The sequence below is a fragment of the Microtus pennsylvanicus genome, chromosome 5 (genome assembly GCF_037038515.1).
Source record: "Microtus pennsylvanicus isolate mMicPen1 chromosome 5, mMicPen1.hap1, whole genome shotgun sequence".
In the NCBI taxonomy this organism is placed as follows: domain Eukaryota; kingdom Metazoa; phylum Chordata; class Mammalia; order Rodentia; family Cricetidae; genus Microtus; species Microtus pennsylvanicus.
Genome location: NC_134583.1, coordinates 20,055,022 through 20,077,585, shown reverse-complemented (window position 1 = coordinate 20,077,585; position 22,564 = coordinate 20,055,022). Strand labels below are relative to the sequence as shown.

Sequence of the window (22,564 nt, the reverse complement as noted above, 5' to 3'; positions counted from 1 at the left end):
AATGCTGCTACCAATTCAAAGCCTAAGCATGAAAAGCAGCAGTGAGAAGTGCCTCTGCAGAGGGTGACAGCTAAACCTGCAAGACCAGTTTCCCTGAAGCAGCAGCACCTTGACTCTCTGCTCTCTTTCTCTAAGATGAATCCTCACGCCCAGAAGTGGCCACAGAAAAAATAAACAAGCGCATGATTTCTGGACTGGAGAAACATCGTAGCCGGTAAAGGTTCCTGCCACCAAGCCTTAGTTCAAGTCTCAAGACTCACATGGTGGGAGAGCATGGACAAGTTGTCCTCTGAGTTCACATGTGCGCCATGTTCTCGGACAGCCAGACACATACACACACAAAACAAAGAAATACAATTGTAAAAGTTTAAAAATCCGGTTTCCTGCTAATTAGATGTAAAAAAATACATATAGTGTAAATATAAACAACCTGAATGGCTACTGCATTTTCTATAACTGTTTTCCCAACGGGATGCCTGAAGCCAACAGTTAGATTCACCTAAAACCACTAGAGGGCTCTGGGAGACATGTGAGCAGGCTACAGTATCCAGTCAGTCATAGACAGGATTGCTTATCCAAGTACTTGACACGGAGAGCATGGCTCAGAGTAAATGATACAGAGAAGCTTGAAAAATGCTCTCAAAGAAAACATGATGTTTTATGTAGGTGTCAAGACCCTATGAAAGAAGCAATCACCATTATCAGTGGTTGTGTTTTTTATGGTAGTTTTAGGAACTACCTTAAAGGCTATGTTAAAAGGTGGTATAATATGTAAACTGGGCCTAATAAGAGTCCTTAGGTCACTGGAATAAGCCCTTGAGAATGTCTTTGTTTCCTGGCCCTTACGTAAGCAATTATGTCCTACTGCATGACCCCTGAGATTACTACTCCTACCAAGCACCTCCATCAATAGTATCGGTTACTTGGTGCTGAGACAGAACAGCATGTGGCGAGACACCAGATGCCAGCCTAGGCAAGACAGGGAAACCCTATCTCAACTAAATCACAACCAGGAACAATGCCAGAGAGCAGCAGACCTTCATAATCCAGATTTATGCAGTGTAATCAACTCATGGCTAAAATCTGGATAAATCTACCATTACCTTTCTGACACCAATTATAGTTACAGAAGTGATAAGGATGATAACAGGAAAGATGGGAAAAAGCTTTATTTTATATATAGTTTGATAGTCTTCAAGATAAAATTTTCCTGGATATTGATAACTGAGATGAGAAAGTTAAAATCAAAACATTGGATTTTGGATAGTAAATACCTATCTATAAGTAAAGTGATTGCCTTGCAAAATGGACAGCAGAGGGAGCTGTTCATCCCTAGAACACACCATAAAGATAAAAAAACAACCAAACAAAAAACCATCGCAGCATGTGGTTGTCATTCCACCACTGCAAACACAAACAGATCCCTGGGGCTCCTTGACAAGCCAACCTAGAAAAAGAGGTGCGCACCAAGTCAATAAGATATTTCAAAAAATTAGGCAGGCAGATTCTTGTGCAATGATACCAAAGACCTCCACACACTTTGACTTACACAGGTGCATGCACACACATCCACATGCCTATACACAAAACACAAAATTTTTAAAAAGCATAATTTGAAGTAAAAGCAAAAAATCCAACAAATATAAAAATGCAATCAAGACTCAATAGCTCCCTCTGCTGTCCATTTCTGTAACTGTTGCTCGATTTATCTTTTTTTTTTTTTTTTACTTTTTGTTTTATTGAGAAAAAAACAATTTCCGCCTCCTCCCAGCCTCCCACTCCTCTCCCCGGCCCCCCCACTCCTCTCCCCCTCCCTCTCAAGTCTGAAGAGCAGTCAGGGTTCCTTGCCCTGTGGAAAGTCCAAAGTCCTCCCCACTCCATCCTGGTCTAGGAAGGTGAACATCCAAACTGGCTAGGCACCCACACAGCCAGGACATGAAGTAGGATCAAAACCCAGTGCCATTGTCCTTGGCTTCTCAGCAGCCCTCATTGTCCGCCATATTCAGAGAGTCCGGTTTTATCCCCTGCTTTTTCAGTCTCAGTCCAGCTGGCCTTGGTGAGCTCCCAATAGATCAGCCTCACTGTCTCCGTGGGTGGGTGCACCCCTCTTGGTCCTGACTTCTTTGCTCATGTTCTCCCTCCTTCTGTTCCTCATTGGGACTTTGGGAGCTCAGTCCAGTACTCCAGTGTGGGTCTCTGTCTCTATCTCCATCCATCGTCAGATGAAGGTTCTATGGTGATATGCAAAATATTCTAGCCTTAAATAAAGGTCAGTGAGTCTATAATTGGATATCCTAAAGAAGCTAAAGAAGAAGGTGAACCCAAAGAAAAACGTATAGCTATCCTCCTGGGTAGGGGAAGTAGACAGATTGCCAGGCAAAAAATCGGGATCTTAAGGGTGGGGGGAGGGGAGTAAGGGGAGATGGAGAGAGAAAAGTGAGAAGGGTAGGATGGGGAGAACTTGGGGCAACGGGATGATTGGGATAAAGGAAGGCTGGATAGGGGAGCAGGGAAGCACATATCTTAATTAAGGGAGCCATCTTAGGGTTGGGAAGAGACTTGGACCTAGAGGGGCTTCCAGGTGCCCAAGGCGAGGTCCCCAGTTAGTTCCTGGGGCAGCTGAAGATAGGGAACCTGAAATGATCCTATCCTATAGCCATACTGATGAATATTTTGCATATCACCATTGATTTATCTTTTTAAAACTAGAAGCCAGATTAAGCCAATTTGAACAAAGTTCCTGCAATGCCTGCCACTTTTTTTGAAGCCTGTTCCAGTGTCATTGGTTCAGTCCTTTTCCTGTGTGCTAGAGTACAAACAAGGACTGGCTAGGTTCCTAACGATCAACATCTATGCTTAATTTATATAAACAAACTTGGTCATTGTTGAAGTCACTGGCTGCAATAAGAATCTGTACGGTCTACTGCAAGGGTCTATATTTTGATACAGAAAAAGAACAAACAGTAGTCAAGTTAGGGATAACAGAAGTTCTCAGAAGAGCCAGGGCTATTGCTGATCTTCAAGATGCCACCAGGAGTCATTCTTATTAATCCATTTACCAACTTTAAAATCATTCTGTTTTACGACACATTAGTCAACAACTGAAAATATCTTGCTATAGCTGTCTTTGAAGAGGGAACTAGAAAGTCTAGGCTTACAGTCCTGTTGTGGTCACTAGCTGGGAGATAATTGGGACCGAGGCAAACCCTGGACGTGGCTGAACAGTGATCATGTATTTAAGTTCCTACTGGAATGTGTAGGTCAGGAGGAAAATTGCCAATCCAGTCTTCTTTAACCTTACAGATCGTCAAATTGCACAGAACTGCTTAGCTCCTGACATGACTCCTGACTGGAAATCTTATCCACAACACCCTAAGCTAGAAAAATGATTTTTACTCTTTTGACCACTGGGTAGTCATTTTTGTTATCAAAGGAAAAGCAAGACTAAAGTAACATCCATATTACTCTCACAAAAGTCCCTCTCAATATACAAATCAGGACAGCAGGTGTGCACCTGTAAGTCTCTGCTCTTCTCAGAGGCTGAGCCAGGAAGATCATCTGAACCCATGAGGTCAGAATAAGTCTGAATAACGTTGTACATTTCAGAATAGGAAAATCCAAAGTGCGTTTGTTTGTTAAACCTTTATGAGGTGTGAGGATGGGTGGTGAGACGGTAGGAGGAAAAGGGAAACCAGCAACCAAAGCCGACTGCAAATCCACTAGAACGGATATGCTCAGTGAGAAGTGCACCCGACTGGGTACAGCAAGATCAAGAGGAGGGGGATGTTCACTGCTACGACGGCCAGAGGGCCTGGGTGTGGTGGAGCTTATCCAATAGTACTGCCAAAGAAAATCCATCTATACTGAGCGTGGAAAGAGACCAACTTTTTCATTTTAGTATTATTTATTTTGGTTCTTTGAGACAACGTTTCTCAGTGTAGCCCTGACAGTCCTGCAACTTGCTCTGTGGACCAGGCTGGCCTCAAACTCACACGATCCGCCACCTCTGCCTGCTCAGTCCTGGGATCAAAGAACCACCACCCAGCTTTTTTTTATGTCTGGAAGCCTGGCTACTCCACATTTGGGAACTGGGGATGTTGGATTTGGGGGTGCAGTCCATGATCAATGTTCTAAAAATGTATGTGGGTGAGTGAATGAGAGAGACAGAGTGTGTGTGTATGTGTGTGTGTGAAGACTATGCACCACCATACCACAGAAGCAAACAGGATACATAATTAACAAAGCTCTCTAAAGGAGACCCAGTGCCAGATGGATCAGAAGGGACACACTGAGCTCCTTCACGTGTTTCCTTTCATGTGACAAGAGATGCTGCAACAGGCTGAATGCAGAAGACAACCCGGCCATTCCACTAAATGAAGCAGTGCTTTACTCTTTGTTCTGACTTACAATGTCATAGTGAATGCCAGTACCTAACCCACAGGAAGAAAACATCTTTAGGTTTGCTTGGTGTGTAGAAAGGTCTTGAGATGACCAGTTAATATTTAAGAATAATTAACTTTACATCGCCACAAATTATGTAAATTTTGTAAAATTTGACACTACTGACACTACTATTAGCAAATTATCTGAAGACTCAATTAAGAGTGAAGTCTAAGTTGAGCATCAGTTACTAAACTAGCAAAGGCAGTGTGACATGCTTGTCTTTTGAAACCTGAATCACTGTGCTATCCAGAATAACTTTTGTCAAAATCTCACTTTCTAATTTGATTGTTGTAATGGCTACCCTTGGTAGTCAACTTGACTGCATATGGAATTAAATAAAACCCAAATGACTAGGCACACTTGCGAAGGGCTTTGGTTCTTAATTAAATCGTTTGAAGTGGTAAGACCCACTTCTAATCCAGATTGGTTGAGGTGGGAAGACCTAATTAATAGCTAACATTTGAGGGCATAAAGCCCAGGGACAGAACCAAACGCATGATGATATTTATCTCATCTAATAATTTTGAAATAAATCTTATTATCATTATTTTACTATTTTCTCTCTTAACCCACCAGAAAATACAGACTGACTTAGGCAGGATTCTCAGATTCCAGGAACAGTTAGTTATCCACCTCCACAAAGCTCATGCTCTTGCCCATTATAATAAAATCGCCACCTTTAATCTCGGGAGACAGAGGCAGGCGGATCTCTGTGAGTTCGAGGCCAGCCTGGTCTACAAGAGCTAGTTCCAGGACAGGAACCAAAAGCTACGGAGAAACCCTGCCTCGAAAAATCAAAATAAATAAATAAATAATAAAATCACCTTAGAATGTTCAAAAGAAGTTCGTCAACATTATGGCAAGCAGAGTAAGCCAGGCACAGAAAGGCAAATACCACATAATCTAAATGACCTCTGAGAGCATAAGACAGTGGTGATTTATCAGAACCTGGGAAGAGTGGGGAAGAGAGGTGGTTTCTCTACAAATACCCCCTTGATTCTGTCATTTAGGCAAGCCTTAAACTCCACAGTAAAGAAGCTACAACTGACAACAGTTAATGGTTAGTTAAGTCGGAATGACAGACATGACAGCTATTTTCACCTGATTGTTACATGTTGTAGACAGATATCACAGAACCACACAAACATGTGCAAATGCTATGTTGATTTTTAAAAGCATATAAAAAAGATTCAATTATAAAAGATGCTACACTATTTCACTTTTTCCTTTTAAAGGGAAACACCAGTCCAATTACAACAGCACACATCTCCTACCTCCGATTTTTCTCCAGCAAAAGCTGAATGATTATCACTTCCTACTCACATACAATAGCCAGAACAACCTCCCCATGACCTAACACTTGCTTATCTTCTACCCCTTTAGTAGAATCCCTGCTTCTTCATACAATTACACTTGAAATGGGTAGAAGGCCTATGAAAATTCCTTCAAAGATCTCTGCTGTCCCCTTGAAAAGGGTAGAGGAAGTGAGGTGATGTATCCTTCTAAAGGGAAAATACTGGCATACAAGCTTTCAGCAACTGAGAGTGAATAATTAAGATTCCTATGTTTCTGCATAAAATATAGTATATCAATTCTCCACTCAAATGTGGACTGTGGCTGCCTTTGAATAGAGTAGCAGCCTGCAGGGCACTGGGATGCACAGCTGCACTCCTGGAAGGAGGCAAAGGGCTGATGATAATCTGAGGGCAGTGTGAGTCACACAAAGACCCTGTGCTTTAGTTAGACATTTTCTAATCCTGTGACCAAATACCTGAGGAAACAAAACATTTCTGCTTCCTGGATTTATCATGGCAGAGGAGTGACATCACAGTGGCCAGGAAGTGGAGATGGCTACACTTCTTTGTCCTCCTCCTTTTATTACATCGGAGACCTCAAGTCTTACCTGGGAAAGTCCTCGCTCTCACAGAGGCACCCCAGGGGTGTGCTTCACAATCTTATAAGCTACTTCTCAATTCAAAAAAGCTGGTGTTCAGGGTTAGCCAACACATCCTTGTCTCACAAGACAAAGAGAAGCTAATTAGGTCAGCCATAAAGTACTTTACTAGAATGTGCTAGACTCTAGGTTTAACTTCAGGCACCATACACAAGAAACAAGTACACTGTACATAAGAAAGCTGACAAACCCATCTTAGCCAGTCAACATCAACAGCATGTTACTGTATTCAGTCTTGATATATGGAAGAAAAAGAAAAGCCCTTCATATGTGTAGTCCTCCTCCCTCAAGCTTATGAACCATATAACCAGCCAGATTCCAGAGGAGAAATATTCTACACAGTATCGATCATCATTAAACAGAAGCCCCCCAAAAAAATAACCACCAAGGAGACATGAAAACTAGAAATGCCACGGTGTTCTTGAGGTGATCCTGACAAAAAGAGCATTAGGTAAAAACTAAGAAAAATTTTAAAGTGTCATTTAGGAAGTGAAGGGTCTATACTCGCAAATCTCTAAGATATCTGAAACTAGGAGAGCTGGGTACAAGGTAGTTAAGAACTCTGAGATCTTTTCACATTTTCTGTAAAACTGCTCTAACCTGATTTATGAAGAATAAAAAGATACTGTCAAATGGCAGAACAAAAAAAAATGGACATGTTTTGGGGACATGTGTTCAATATTCTGAATACAATACAGAAAAATCGTATGGGTGGCCAAACTTACTTTCAAAGGAGAAACATTTGACATTGTTATATACTACCATAGCCTACAAATTATCAAAATTCTCTAATTATCTAAATAAATCATGCTACAAAATCTGAAAAATGCATTCCTAGCTGCATTCTATTTGCACACTAATAACAGACTGGCTCAGTGTCGGGCACCAGCTAGATCAAACTCAAGCGATGTATTTCTACATCCCCTAGATACAAATCTATCCTGTGTCTCAAAATGAACAGTATGTAAAAAAAAAAAAATCACCTTGATCAGTTAACCCTAAGGATATCTTAGTTCCTAGAACAGAATTTTCAAATTCAAACTGAGACGATCAGTGAAAAATAATCAGGTTCTAACTGTAGGTGAGGAATGGCTGACCTCAGTTCTATGTACAATGATGAAAAACACACTTTCTCTTGGGGAAATGACCAAATGCAGGCTCCTGCTGCTACGGAGGTGGATGCACCAGACACAGGCAGTCATTTTTGTATACACACAACCAGTTTTGAGAATAAAAAACTAAAGTTTTACTTTTCTTACCTGAATGTTTTTTTTGTTTTTGTTTTTGATTTTCGAGACAGGGTTTCTCTGTAGCTTTTTTTTTTTTTTTTTTTTTTTTTGGTTCCTGTCCTGGAACTAGCTCTTGTAGACCAGGCTGGCCTCGAACTCACAGAGATCCGCCTGCCTCTGCCTCCTGAGTGCTGGGATTAAAGGCGTGCACCACCACCACCCGGCCTGAATAAATGTTTTAAAGAGAGCTAGGCTAATAAAAAATATACCATTCAGAATTACGATGACCACCCACATAAATTCCTTAATTCTAAAAGAAAATGTAAAAATTGTTAGAAAAGCATTCCTTGGGGCCAAGGAGGAGATATGTTTTTAGACGGCTGCCATTACTTTCCTATTACATTTAAAGGGGAGGGGCCCCTCTCTTCCTCTTCTATCATTAAGTATTAAGAACATGTAAGTCAACAGTTTGCTTACATGAGATAAAGGGACATTTCTTGTCTTTAATTCACTTCATTTAAATGACCAACAAAAACGAGTAACTTACATGCAATTGCCAATCAGGAAAACCGTAATAGGCAAAAAAAAAAAAAAAAAAAAAATCTAGAAAGCAAGACATATTTATAAAGATAGATAAAAAGAACACAGATATGAGTGAACAATTTTTATTGAAACCCTCAAAGATTAAAGAGGACCAAATGGTGAGTTCGGTACCATAACAAAAAAAAAAATCTCACCTACTGTACCATCATTCACAGGAATGAACAAACCCAAACACGACAAAATTCAAATTCTCATTGATAACTGCTACAAGTGAATCTATGAACTAATCATTTCATCATACCCTTCCTTTAATCATATGAAAAAGGGAATTTACATGGCATAACAAAAGATATGCAAAACTTAATGAAAACACAATTCTCTTAAAATCTCACAAACTTACTTTTAAAGGATGCAGAATGCACTTGAAATGATTGAATGACTTAAGCTGATTGGGTTTTTTTATTGCAAACTGTTTTAACATCAGCTTAACCCTCATGCATGGTACTCAAAAATAACACAGCTTTTCAATTAAAAGATCACATGTTAAAATGAGGAATTAAGCACTAAAAGGCTGAGTTTTTTGTTTGTTTTTTAAAGGAATTTTCAAGTACCAATATGTATAGTGAGAGAATACTAATTTTGGTTACACTTTCCCCCTTACTGTTAAATATACAAACTATAATACCTTTAAAAATAAAATAGCCACATAAGATAACTTTAATAGAATCATTCAAATGACAAATTGGAAAAATATTAAGCAAGAAATCACGGGACCAATAATGTCTTAATTTAAGATTATTCAAACATTTTATTATAAATCTACCCTTGTAGAGCCCAGGCTCTCTCCCTTTTGGTCCCCGCAGTTAAGAAACATTCCTCTGGTTGTACTCTAGAGACAACCTGTAATGATTTCATTTTATGGAAAAATAATCTTGTAATATACTGACTGACCAAGAAGGAAGAGAAGGTTGGTGCTTTGGGGAATACTTAGGTGAGAAAAACACAAAATTACCAAGTGGAAGCTTTTTTCCCAAAGGAATGCTGCACCCATTTCACTTAAGATTAGAAATTCAGGTTAAAGGCACTGGGATGTTCTTCTCACCACGAACAGACTCAGCTACACTGGCCCTGTCTGCGTCTACTGCAATAAGCCTGCTCGTTGGGTATTTCGATGACATTCCTTACATAAAACCTAATGTAAATTAAACAAGACTGAATTAGTTTATAATGTAACTAGTTTTATAAAAATATCCAGAGTTGCTAATAAAGCACCAAGAAAAAGAGAACCTCAGGGGGAGGACTCAGCTCCTTCCGACAAGGTCACCCTTTTACAGTTTTCTCTAGTAGGAGCTCCAGAATGACAGGTGTCATCTTTGAAATGTCCTACCTATACAATCTTAGGGATATAGAACATTGCTGTGCTGGCTATACCCAAATGCCAATTTTCATTATAAATAGTTAAGAGACATGTTACAAGATTTCATGGCTTAGTCTCAAAAAGGTAAAATAGGTGCAATTTTCCTTTATGAAAGTTCTCATTCTTTAATATACCATTAACATTTTGATGTTCCCTTCAGTAAACACTGACATAACCACACTGGGACTACCAAGTAACTGTGAAGTAGCTATGGTTATCTACAAATACTGTATTCTAATAAAAATACAATATTTGCACATCCTAAAACATTGTACAAAAATTATATAAATCAAAGTTTCAAAGAAATATCCATCACGAGGCTTTCAAGTTGAAGTGAGCAAAGACGAGAGCAAATGAAAATTTCTAAACACGATGTAAACATAAATGGAGTAACGCAAAACATCAAGGTATTCAAATCTACTGTATTGCTATTTTCACCTTTAACATATCATTCTACATAGCTTTCTCCTTTCAAAACAGTAAGATAAGGGGCAGGACATTATTTTCATAACCTTATGCCATCAAATCACTCAATACAGATGCACAACAAATTGAATTATACAAAATCAATTCGTTTCAAGATACAAAATTAATGTTGATATGTAATTAATGAAAAAAATAGGATGTTAAAAAGGTAATTATAAGAATACCCAGTTATATGCTGTATTCCCACTTATATAGATCTGATCAATAAAACATCAACACATTCACTTAGATACTGATTTAATTCATGGATCAAGGCCATATTTTCAAAGTATTTTAAGGATGCCAGGACACTGCAAAAGCTGAAGAATTGAGGAACAGTATATGCTTGCTAAACAAGAACTATGTTTATTTAGCTAGTTGAGTACCTAGAGTAATAAATTTTTAATTCATGATAGCAATCCGCTCGCAAACACCCAGAAACAGGATTGAAGGGTTTTAAATGTAGTTATAAAGGTCATAAAAAGTCTGATTAGACTGAGGTACATTTACTCAAAATGTTGAGATTCATTAAGTGATAGAAACAAAATAATCCCTCAAACCAATACACATTCTCAGTGTACATATAATTGGGGAGGGGTGTGCATTAATTGGTGAAGACCACCAAGCTGCATATCAATATTCTGTTACACCAAATAGTTTGAAGACAAGGGAAATATTCTAATATAATTTTAGATTATGTTTCTTTTGGCTAAAATAGAGCATAAGGTTGCTTTGCCATATTAAAAGTTTACTACAATAATTTTTCACATAAACATTCAGACTTCAACTCCAGGACTAAATATGGCATGATTATTTTGCTTTTAATCTGTCAAATAGCTAAAAATTGACAATTTAAAAACTACAACAAAGAAAAGGTTGAAGCAGTGAGACTCTTACATCATTGAACCACTTCTAATGGTTAACTGTTAGTACTTAACAAATTCAAAGAGTTAATGAATCCTTGCATTCATTCAGTCTTCTGTGCCTTAGCTAGGATGCATAATTACAAAAGACAGCAGGTACTGGTCAAAGCTTCAGGACAGAAAGTGCTTGATGAAGTTACAGTTCTCAAGTGTGTTTGGTGAGAGTATAAGGGCAGATGCGTTGATGAAAACCATTACAAGAAGAGTCAATCTCGTGTTAAAATGTTCAAAGATGTCACCTTAAGCAGAAAGAAAGCTTTGCTAACTTAGTCTTCTCTGACGTCTTAGGCATTTCCAGAGTCTGCATCATTAGTGTTGTCGTTTAACAGGACATCTCCACACGGTGGTTATTGCTTGTTTCTAGTTCTCTCCTGAAAAAATAAATAAATAAAGATATTATAACAGAAGACAGTCATTATGCAGTGATTTTTAACTACAGGAACATATACTGCAAATCATCTCTAAGCACAGTTCTTCAATTACTAATTATTATCTCTATGTATCACAGTGAGATGAGTGTTACAAACCTTTTAAATAAAGAACTCCAAAAACAAGACTATTTCAAGGTAGTTTATATCCTCTTTACTTCCCTAATTTCCTACAAACATTTAAAATAAGAATACTATGGGTTTTTTTTTAGTCGTTCCAATGATATTTAAATAGTGTGATATACCAATTTAAAAGCTTTTATTGACTGAGATGGAGACAACATTGCATTAGATTAAAGGTACATTAAGAGTTCGCTATAGGGCTGGAGAGATGGCTCAGTGGCTAAGAGCATTGCCTGCTCTTCCGAAGGTGCTGAGTTCAATTTCCAGCAACCACATGGTGGCTCACGACCATCTGTAATGAGGTCTGGTGCCCTCTTCTGGCCTGCAGACATACACACAGACGGAATATTGTATGCATAATAAATAAATATTTTAAAAAAAAAGAGTTCGCTATAATTCTGAAATGAGTTTGGTTAAAAAATGCTCATCATTTATTCTCACATTCTGTACACTGTAACTTTTCACATCAAGAATAAAGAAGACCCAAGACTATCTTCCAATGGGGGCTGTTTGCTATCCTAGGGGGTGAAAGGGGGAACAGGAATGAGAGGGCTACATTAGACAGGAATGTATGATAACAGGCAATCAGTTACAATGAGAATAATGTATTATTTAAAAAGAAATAGAATGCTTCAGTTTGAAGTATAATAAACTTTTTGAAAAAGAATTTATTTATTATGCATACAGTGTTCTACCTGCATAAATGCCTGCAGGCCAGAAAAGGGTTATAGATGGCTGTGAGCCACCATGTGGTTGCTGGGAATTGAACTCAGGACCTCTAGAAGAGCAGTCAGTGCTCTTAACCCTGGGCTATTTCTCCAGCTCCTGTAATCAACTTTTAAAGATTCACCAAAATACACAGATTGCATACTTAACTCATTTCTCTTTATAAAGCTTTATAAACTTTCAATTCAGGGGACAGAAAAAGAGATAATAAAGTATAAAAGAAAAAATTCACACTAATCTAAGATGAGAAGACTAAAAAATCATAGATTAGAAAACAGGGTGAACATAAATATACTTACATTTTTATAACAGGAGTCACCATAAATGTACATTGATCCATGAAAATGAAAACTAAAGAATTTTTAACTCATATTACATATTTATGAGAAATAATCCAAAACACACGAACAAGGAAAAGTTAAAAAATAGCAGAAACATATTACAACATAGACCAAACAATGTCAGACAAAATATTCAATAATCCGAAATAAAGGCTACTGCTACAGATAGACATTTAAATGGTATAAACAGTACATTCAAGTTTCCAAAAGCTCTAACTATACTAAACACAACTTTATACTAAATAGAATTACAAGAAATAGATAGTAAATTCATGATAGGAGAATATAACATGTTTTTCTTAGTAAAACAGACAAGTACATCAAAAGTTCAACATAAAAACCACAGAAAACTGAATTTAGACTGTGTATTCTAACTAGGACACCAAGGACCCCATGGCAGCCCAGAACCCAGAATAAAAGACTGATAATGCCAGGTGAGTTCAGAGTTGTTTTCCTCACTTTTTAAAAACCTTTGCTGTGTGTGTGTGTGGGGGGGGGGGGAGTCGACTTGTGAAATCACTTTTCTCCTTCTACCTTATAGGTTCCAGAGTTCAAATCAGCTCATCCCACTTGAGCAAGCACTTTCACCTACTGAGCCATTTTGCTGGCCCAAAGAATCAGTTCTGCCGGGCGGTGGTGGCGCACGCCTTTAATCCCAGCAGTTGGGAGGCAGAGGCAGGCGGATCTCTGTGAGTTCGAGACCAGCCTGGTCTACAGAGCTAGTTCCAGGAGAGGCTCCAAAGCCACAGAGAAACCCTGTCTCGAAAAACCAAAACAAAAACAAAAATAAAAAATAAAAAAACAGAAAGAATCAGTTCTATACACTCTGTTTTTGAACATCAATTTCAGAAGCAAAATGGACAAGGCGAAACACACATCACACCTGAAATTTCTTACACCTCTCAAACTCTTCAAAAAATATTGATGTTAGAACATTTTTCTATGAATAAATGTTAATTATAGTCCAACAAAAAGCTAAAAATTTACATGAGTGGAATTTCAAAAAACATTGAAAGCTAAGATAATAGTGTGCTGGTTACCCAACACAATAAAACAAAAATAAAAAGTTAATTTTTCCTAACAGTGAATGACTGGTTTGAAATCTGAAATAAAGCCAGTCTTGGTGGCATACCACCAATAATCTCTGCACCTGAGGAGCTGAAGCATAAAAACCATGAGCGCTAAGTGAGACAGAAATATATAGGAAATCTTGTCTCACAAACAAATAATTAAATAAATAAATAATCATTAAATTGAAATAAGAGCACCAAGAATGCCAGTAAGTTGAGAAGGTTAAGACAAAATGAACAACTTTTAAAAAGGCAGAGTCAGTGAGAAACTCTGAACCAATATTTAAAGTGTAGACACAAGACTTATTGATGAACTAGATTAAAAGTAAGGAAGAGAAATGTTAAACTGGCAAGGCTTCTCAGTGAAGAAAGGAGCTTGGATGAGAAGATCTGATCCACAGAACCCACCCACATAAGGTAAGGAGAGAATCAATTTTTAAGTTGTCCCCCTAACCTCCACAAGCATGTTGTGAAATGCGATGTTTCCCTCCCCAATTCTTCATGCACAGGAATACAACAATTATACCTACATGATTTTTTAAAAAGAGAAACATCATAGTACCCTGTCTTCTAAAAGATAGAGAAAAAGTAAGGGGCAAGCAAAGAAATAGGGAGTATATTAGATTTAAGATGTTTTCAAATGAGAACTTCAAACAGATACTGAGATAGACACTCCTGGATACAATAAGGACCATTCAGGATGGGACTACAACTGGAAATTACCAGTGCTTAGTAAATGTCCACCAAGAAAACTTGTCTCCCCAAAATATATAATCCATTTCTTTTAAAACAGTAATAAAGCTGAGAGATGGCTCAATGGGTAAAGTGTATGCCTCTCAGACATGAGGACCTGAGTTCTGATCCCAGTATGCACAAAAAGACAGCCAGGAAATACACATCAGTAAACCACACGAGAATTCCTGGAGGCTAGCCTAGCATTTGCACTATTAGTTAAAAACCTGAGACTGTCTCAAACAAGATACAAGGTGAAAACTGATAAGCATACACACACCTACACATGAATACACACACACAACCCATAAAAGAGCAAGTGAGACAAAAAGGGAATGAGACAGAGAACAAAAACTTACATTTACACTACCAAAAGGTAAGGCTGTGTCTCAAAGTATATATTCACAAGAAGGTATTTGTAGGCTATCTGCTACAGATCAGAAGATGAGACTCAGAAATGATAGGCTGCCAATGATCTCATCGACTTGTTATAAAATGAGAATTTACCACACAATTGTTATAAAATGAGAACTTAGCACACAACTGGCATCGCAATTACATGTGCTAAAGAAAGTTGAAGGAAATATGATTTGCATACAAAGGATCACCATCCAGTGCACCTATGAAAGGATTATTTATGCAGAAAGTCATTAGACACTTTTTTATGTTATAATCCAAAGTGATTCAGAAAATTAAATTTTTACTTTAATGACTGCCACTTTAAAAAATAACTTAGGGAAAAATCCTTCCCCCATTTTCCATCATTAGCAAAATACATCCAGTAAGCAGAGACACTGATATAGGAAAGCTCCTGAGTCTTTGAGGAAAACAACCATGTAGTCTAAGTGCTCTCTACCCCAAGCTAAGCCAAAAACACTGGAGAGATGGCTCAGTGGTTAAGAACACCTTAGCAGGTGGCTGGAGAGATGGCTCAGTGGTTAAGAACACCTTAGCAGGTGGCTGGAGAGATGGCTCAGTGGTTAAGAACACTGGTTGATTTGATTCACAGCATACACATGCCATCTAGCAATCATACTGTAACATTCCAGGGGATTTGACAACTTCTTCTGGACTCCATTGCCAGTGCACACACATGGTGCAGTCATACATGCAGGCAAAACACTCTAACAACATTACCCCCCCCCCCAAAAAAAACCAAAACCCCACATAGTCAGTAATCTTTAAAAATACAAGGAGAAACAAGACAGAGAAACTGAAATAGACTGGAGGTAACTGAGACAACATTAACAAAATGCAACTCTGGTATCTAGACAGAGTTTTGAAACAGAGGATAGAAGAAAATACCAAGATGTAAGAAAAGTCTGTACTCATATTAAATGGACCATGACTGAAGTTAAAATAGCTAATAGACTCAATTCTTCAGGAAATTTGCTAACTTATATGAAAAAACATTTGTAAATGTGAGAAAAATTTATGCTCCAGGGTAGAACAGGGGACAGGGCAGTGGCCCAATGGGTAAAGGCAAGTGTTGCACAAACTGATAACAACACTCCCAGAATCCATGTGGAAGAACTGCACAAAACTGCCCTCTGATGGGCACATATGCATTATAATGTGCACCTACTTAATATACACATGTGTGACACATGCATGCACGCACGTACACCACACTAAATGGTGTTAAAAGAGTATGTAGGATAAGGGCAGTTAGTGGATTAAAACCCTATCCACTCAGAAGTCAGAGCGAGTGTGATAGCCTTTCATCCTCTACGAAACTAACTCTAATTAGAAAGCAGAGGACAAGAGAATGTAAAGAAAACACATGTCGGTAGTACACAACAAATCTAAATTATAGCGTCAATAGGAAAAGGGAAACGAGTATGCTTTGAATAAAGAGGTTGTTTGAACTTCCTTTCTATTATAATACCACCCTTGCTCTTTTTTACGCAGCCACCATATGATCTAGAACTACACTAAATCTGCACTTACAAAGTAAGTGTTTCCGTGGTTCATGAGATGGCTCACAAGTTTAAAGCACTTGCAGGACACGTGGCAACTCTCTAAGCCCACAATCCAAGATGGAAGGAAAGACAGATTCTAAAGCTATCCTGTGCACTCTGAAAACACCCCCACACTTATGTAGATATGTTTTGACTATTTCAAGACTTGACAAACAGTCTAGTAATATATAAGCAAATAATATTTTGGCAAAGATCAAATAAACTAAATGTGTACTACAGAAACAGGAAAAATGAAGAAGTTAACAGAAAAGGTTATTTTACAAAGTGTTTCCTGAATGCTGGACAAGCATCCTACCAAGAAGGTGCTTCTTCAGCCTGGTAAAGTAGCTCATTGTCGAAAGAAAACAAGGCCCTTGGTCCAGTAAGCTTTGAACTAAATTCTGCCAAAAATGCCATGATTATAAAGCAAATCTCTCCAACCAATTGGATCTTTAGATGAGACTCTAGGCTCAGCTTAGATTGACACTTTGTGCCTAAATTGACACTTTGTAACAGTCCAAAGCTGAGAATCCATCCAACACTGTGCCCTGATTTCTCAGAAAAAAACTGTGCTAGGTCACTGAGTTTTATGCTATTTGGTAACCAGAGATAACTAATACAGAAAATGTTGTGATCCATGAGCAGCAAAACCCTGTGCATGGAATAGCATATATTCAGAACTGAAAGGGAAAAGAAGTCTTTCTAACTTTATTAGTATTCATTTCATGGGTTAAAATAGACAAGAAATATTCCTAAAGATTGGGGGGAAAGGCACTACTCTAAACTCAAGAAGTTTGGTTTAATACCAAGTCAATTTTTCCTGAGGAATGAATCACATGTAAATTCCTTCCCATGAAATAAATACTTTGGTGATGCATGTCTTAAATCCCAGCATCTGAGAGGCAGAGGCAGGTGGATCTCTGATCCATGCCAGTTGATCTACAGACAGAGTTCTATGATAACCAGGGCTACACAAAGAATCCCTGACCCAAGACAAAAAAGAAAAAAGTCTTTGATTAAAAAAATACAACTTACATTTGTTTATTAAATTAAATGGGTTAAGGTACATTCCTATAATGCCACACTTGGAAGGCAGAAGCAGAATTAGAAATCCTAGGCAAGAAGCAACTAGGGGTGAACCAGTGACTTAAAACAACAAATCCTGCAATACGTATGGATCCTCAATTAGCTGAAGAAAGCAATACACATATTAATTGAAATTCTCTTCAGCTTAAATAATATGGATTCACAATTAAAGTATGAAAGAAATAGCTCCCTGAAGGTCTATGACTAATCTGAACAACCAGAGAGGCCATTAATTCCCTGAAAGCTTCCCCCTTTTTTTTTTCTTGTTTTTTTCGAGACAAGGTTTCGTTGTAGTTTTAGAGCCTGTCCTGGAACTAGCTCTTGTAGACCAGGCTGGTCTCAAACTCACAGAGATCCGCCCGTCTCTGCCTCCTGAGTGCTGGGATTTTTAAGCAACACTGGAATATAACATAACCACTACAAGCTGGCAGAGGGAGGAGGGGAATCAATGCTATAAAATGTTAAGCAAAGATATTGTCATGCCAACAAAAATAAAAATAGGCCAGCTATTAAAACTAAAACTTAGAGCTGGAGAGATGCCTCAGTGGTGAAGAATATGGGGGGGAGGGGGTCCCAAAGGATCTGGGTTCAATTCTAAGCACCCACATGGTAGCTCACAAATCATCTAATTCCAGTCCCAAAAAATTTTATCCCTCTTCTGGCCTCCACAGGAACTGCACATGTGGTAGACAGACACAGGCAGAACATCTGAATCCACAAAAAACATAAGGATTAAATTAAAAAAATACACGCGCACACATAAAACCCCATACCAAATTGTCCATTGACAATAAGGATTTATAAGAGTAAAATAATATAGTATATAAAAAGTGATTCATCCAACTGAAAAAACTAAGGATTACCTAGATGCTGGGTTCTCTAGATGCAGAAAGGGAAGGGGCAGAGCCCGACCTGCTGGGCTTTCCTTGGGGCTTTCCCTGAGTGAATGACCCAGCCCTCCTAAATGGCCAACAAAGAAACACACCCATGAGTCGGGAGTCTGTCAAAGCAGGATCCCATTTAACAGTATCAGGCAGGAACTTATATAGGGTTGTGATGGGGTTGGAGAAGCTTGGAATGGGTTGAGGTGGAGCAAAGAACACAAGGGCCAATAGTATTCTGTCACATTAGTGGTGGCTGGGCAGAGGCAGGCCTAGGTCAAGTAACTAGAGACACATCTCCAAACTCGAGCTAGGCTCAGGAAGTTACACTAGGCCTCACCAAACTCAAGTTAGGCTTAAGAAGTTACACTGGGCCTTATGAGGCCCAACACCTAGACAGTCTACTACTGTGAGGATACTAACATTTATACTAGACAAATACAGTCAGCTCTTCTTTATTTTCCTCTCATGTTCAAGGATTATATTAGCTTTACCAAAGGGGCAACATATACAAATAATTCTTCTGGAAGCAAATAAAGATAATAAAGATTCTACACTTGGGCAAGCACTTGCCTAGAATTCAAGAGGCACGTTTCCATTTTCAGATAAGTTTTATCAAAATCAGTGTTATGTATCAGGACTTTAAATAATAAGCCTAAGGCACTAGTCCTTAAATTACCATAATATCTGAATAAACTTCAAAAAAATAAAAATGGGCATGTGTCCCCCACTCTATCCCCTAATGTTCTACCTAGAACTGAACTTCTATAACTTACCGTTTGCACAAATGGAGAAATCAAATCAACAGACAGCACTTACTAAATACAGCAAACAACCAGTAAAAACTAGAGATTAGACCAGTAAGGAAGAAAAATTCTAAGACACTCAAACTATGAAAAGTCTTTAAAGCACTGGTTTTCAACCTGTGGGTCATGACCCTTTTAAAAGTGAAAGACCCACAGACATGCTCTATAACCATCAGAAAACAGATATTTACATTATAAATCTGTAACAGTGGCAAAAATCAGTTACAAATTAATAAGAAACATAATTTTAGGGTTATGCTGTAAAGGGTCGCAGCATTGGGAAGGTTGAGAACCATTGCTTTTCAGAATTTACTCACTTGACAGTATCTTAACAGGACTGCCTTTTTGACAGTCCTACTACCTGATACTAAGAAATGAGCAGAGAGCAAACTCTGCTCCTGCCTCCTTTCAATCAGCCTCGAAACCCGTCAACAAAGATTATCAACAGGTTTTTTTTCTTCTTCCCATATCCCTTCTCTCTGCAAAGGATAGTGGTTTCTAATCATAAGCCCATTTTGTTTGCTAGGCTTAAAGACTCTTTCTGCTCTTGAGCAACAAATCTGTTTAATTGAATATATGTTCAGAATCCCTGTGGAGGGGGTATTGTTCCAATATAACCAATAGTTAACAGGAATTATCAGCATTTCTTCAATTCTTTTTTTAATTTTGTTGAAATGTCTCTTTCAACCTTTCTTTTAAAAACTATGGAGGCAGCCAGGCAGTGGCATATGTCTTTAATCCCAGCACTAGGGAGGCTGAGGGAAGTGGATCTCTAAGAGTTGGAAGCCAGCTTGGTATACAGAGCAAGTTCCAGGACAGCCAGAGCTGTTTGTTACACAGAGAAACCCTGTCTCAAAAACAAAACAAGATCAACCCCCCACGGCCCCCAAAAAACCCTATGAAGACTCAGGCTCAGTTCTTCTAAGCTTAAACTTTATTGCTTTACCTACCTGAGGGATGTAATTCTATACTCCCTCTATTGCACTCTGAAATAAGATTTCACTTTTCATTCCTAGGGTCAGAGGGGAGAGGAGACACTGTTGATTACCCTACTAATCTTTCCTGTCTTTTATCATTTCAAACTAGCCTGCTAATCATCTGGTAACCCCATTATTCCACCTGGAAACATGGGTTTAGGAAAGTTCCCAAAATATCTTTTACACTAATTGTTTCTTCCTGCTGCTTAAAAAACAGAGACCACTTCTCTTTTCACTATATCTTTTTCCTTTTCTATTTTCATGTCAATTGTTCTACATTTGGTTAACTTTTCCAATTTGAACTTGTGAAACTTCAACAAGATCTAACATGGGAATATATTCACATTAATCTGCTTGCTAACCTATTTTTTTTAACTGTGATAATCATGTTCTAAATTTTCAATAAAACTTTTTAGTATTCTGCTCCAATTATGTAGGAATAGGAATCCTTCCTACAAAGCAAATTGTAACTTTTGTTTTATATGTGTATAATGTATGTGTGTGTGTATATGTATGCATATATGTGTATAGCTGCTTGTTTCTGAAGGATCTCTCTGTATAGCGAGAGCTGTCCTGGAAGTCACAATGTATAACAGACTGGCCCCAAATTCAGAGATCGCCTGCCTCTGCCTCTTGAGTGCTGAGATTAAAGGTGTGTACCACTACACCTGGCTCCTACATTTTAAACTATCTTTTGTTCCACGAATTATCCAATTTTTTTTTATCTTGGTCCTTTCATGAAACTTCATTTTACTCAAATATAATTAAAACCGGCTGTTCAAATCTAAGAATGTGTGCACATCAATGAGTTAGTACCTATACAAATACTGATGAAAGATTTTTCTTGCAGCTTCAAGTTCCCCTGAAACTTCTCATTCTGAAATAAGAAAACCTGACATTTAAACTTATATGGCAGACAGGATATGCCAAATTGGCTCCTCCACAGGAAATCTTGTTGCCTAGAAAAGCAAGCTGGAGAACCCTCATTGCCAAAATAATCATGAGTGGAGAAAACTCAGTAAATAAAATATATATTAGAACATCAGAAACAATAAAACCAGAACTAAATTTTCAGACTAGGTAAAAAAGGGATGTAAAAAAAAGTACTTGGTGGCAGAAGAAAGAAAAAGCTTCTACATATTTCTTTGCCATCTTTTTCTCCTGGACAATCTTATCTCACTTCAAGAGACTCAGCTACAGAAGAACAAAAAGTTCCAAGTCTGATTCCCATGTCTCTCAACTGTCTAAATCAGGAAGGTCCCTACCTGTATTTCTCAAAGATCCTAAAATAAGAATATCCCAAATGACATCTTTACCCACATCACACAGTCCACATTCCAAATTATTCTCCTGATCCACTGTCTTATAATAGCAATTACAATCTATTACTTAACCGATAAGCTGAAAAGACACCCTGGCAACTTCTGATCCTATTTTCCTCACTTCCCACATTTAGCTAGGAGAAAACTCCATTTAGCAATTCATTTAAACAGCTCCTACAAAGGTGCAAACAGCAGTCTGAATCACTCCAAAGCCAAGTTTCTAACTGTTCAGCACAGCAAGACTGGCACCAGCGTTACCCAGGTTGCTTGTCAGAAATGTAGCTAAAGTCCTTACCAAATACAAAAAGGGGTGACACTCCAATAAATACTTCTGAGTCTTATGGTTTAGAAACCATTACAGGTCCTTACCTCAGCAGAATTAACCACTGAGTGCTCAATGTTGGCTGAAGGAGTTTCCTCTGCTCCACATATGTAAGAAGTCATATGATATTTGAGTTCATACAAAGAAATGAATCAGTGCTGTGTTTTCATGAAGACAGAAGTGTGTGCCTTAACATTAAATTTCCCACAAATATTTCCACAGTGGCTAATGTTATTTTATTCTTGCTTATTTTCAATAGAAAGTGTACTGCGCATGAAAAAAAAATTCATTTCCTACCCTTCCCATTCCCTTTACATTTAAAATCAGGCCTTCCAAATTGATGTTTAGTTCTGAAGAGAAAGCAACTCAAGCCTGTCTTGCCTTGGGACCACATTCCAAACTTATACAAATATATGTAAACTCAGGGAGTCTCCCCAAGTCTCACAGAAAGTGTGCTAACAAGAGAAAATCAAATACTACAGATCGAATTCTAAAGGCCATACCCTTCTAATCTCCCACCCTAATGTCAAATTCTTGCTCTATTTTGTTATACATATGTTTTGGTTCTATAAATTATATACTATAGTTACATAACACACACACCACCTTTATCATAAAACAAAGCATTAACAAATACTTGAAAATATAGCAACATTTAAGAGCAGTAACTAGAAGGGCTGCAGATAAAAGGTAGATTAGAGTTCTGTTTCTTAAGCTTTTGGTTTCATAAACTATAATATTCAGAGGTATAAATGGATGCCATCCCATGCACTCCACCCATGAGGATAAATCCTCACACAAAAAATTATTGGATT

The 22,564-nt window shown here is 38.1% G+C and overlaps 1 protein-coding gene across 2 annotated transcripts in view; it reads right to left on the bottom strand.

Annotated features, from left to right (window-relative positions):
• Window positions 1-8,277: 8,277 nt before the first annotated feature.
• The window catches only part of Ythdf3 (YTH N6-methyladenosine RNA binding protein F3), a 32,443-nt gene continuing 18,156 nt past the window's right edge, over window positions 8,278-22,564 (bottom strand). For both annotated transcript variants that reach the window (XM_075971327.1, XM_075971326.1), the window contains one exon: window positions 8,278-11,345. In XM_075971327.1, coding sequence (XP_075827442.1) covers window positions 11,322-11,345 — 24 coding nt within the window. In that variant the 3' untranslated portion in view covers window positions 8,278-11,321. The remainder of the gene's footprint in view (window positions 11,346-22,564) is intronic.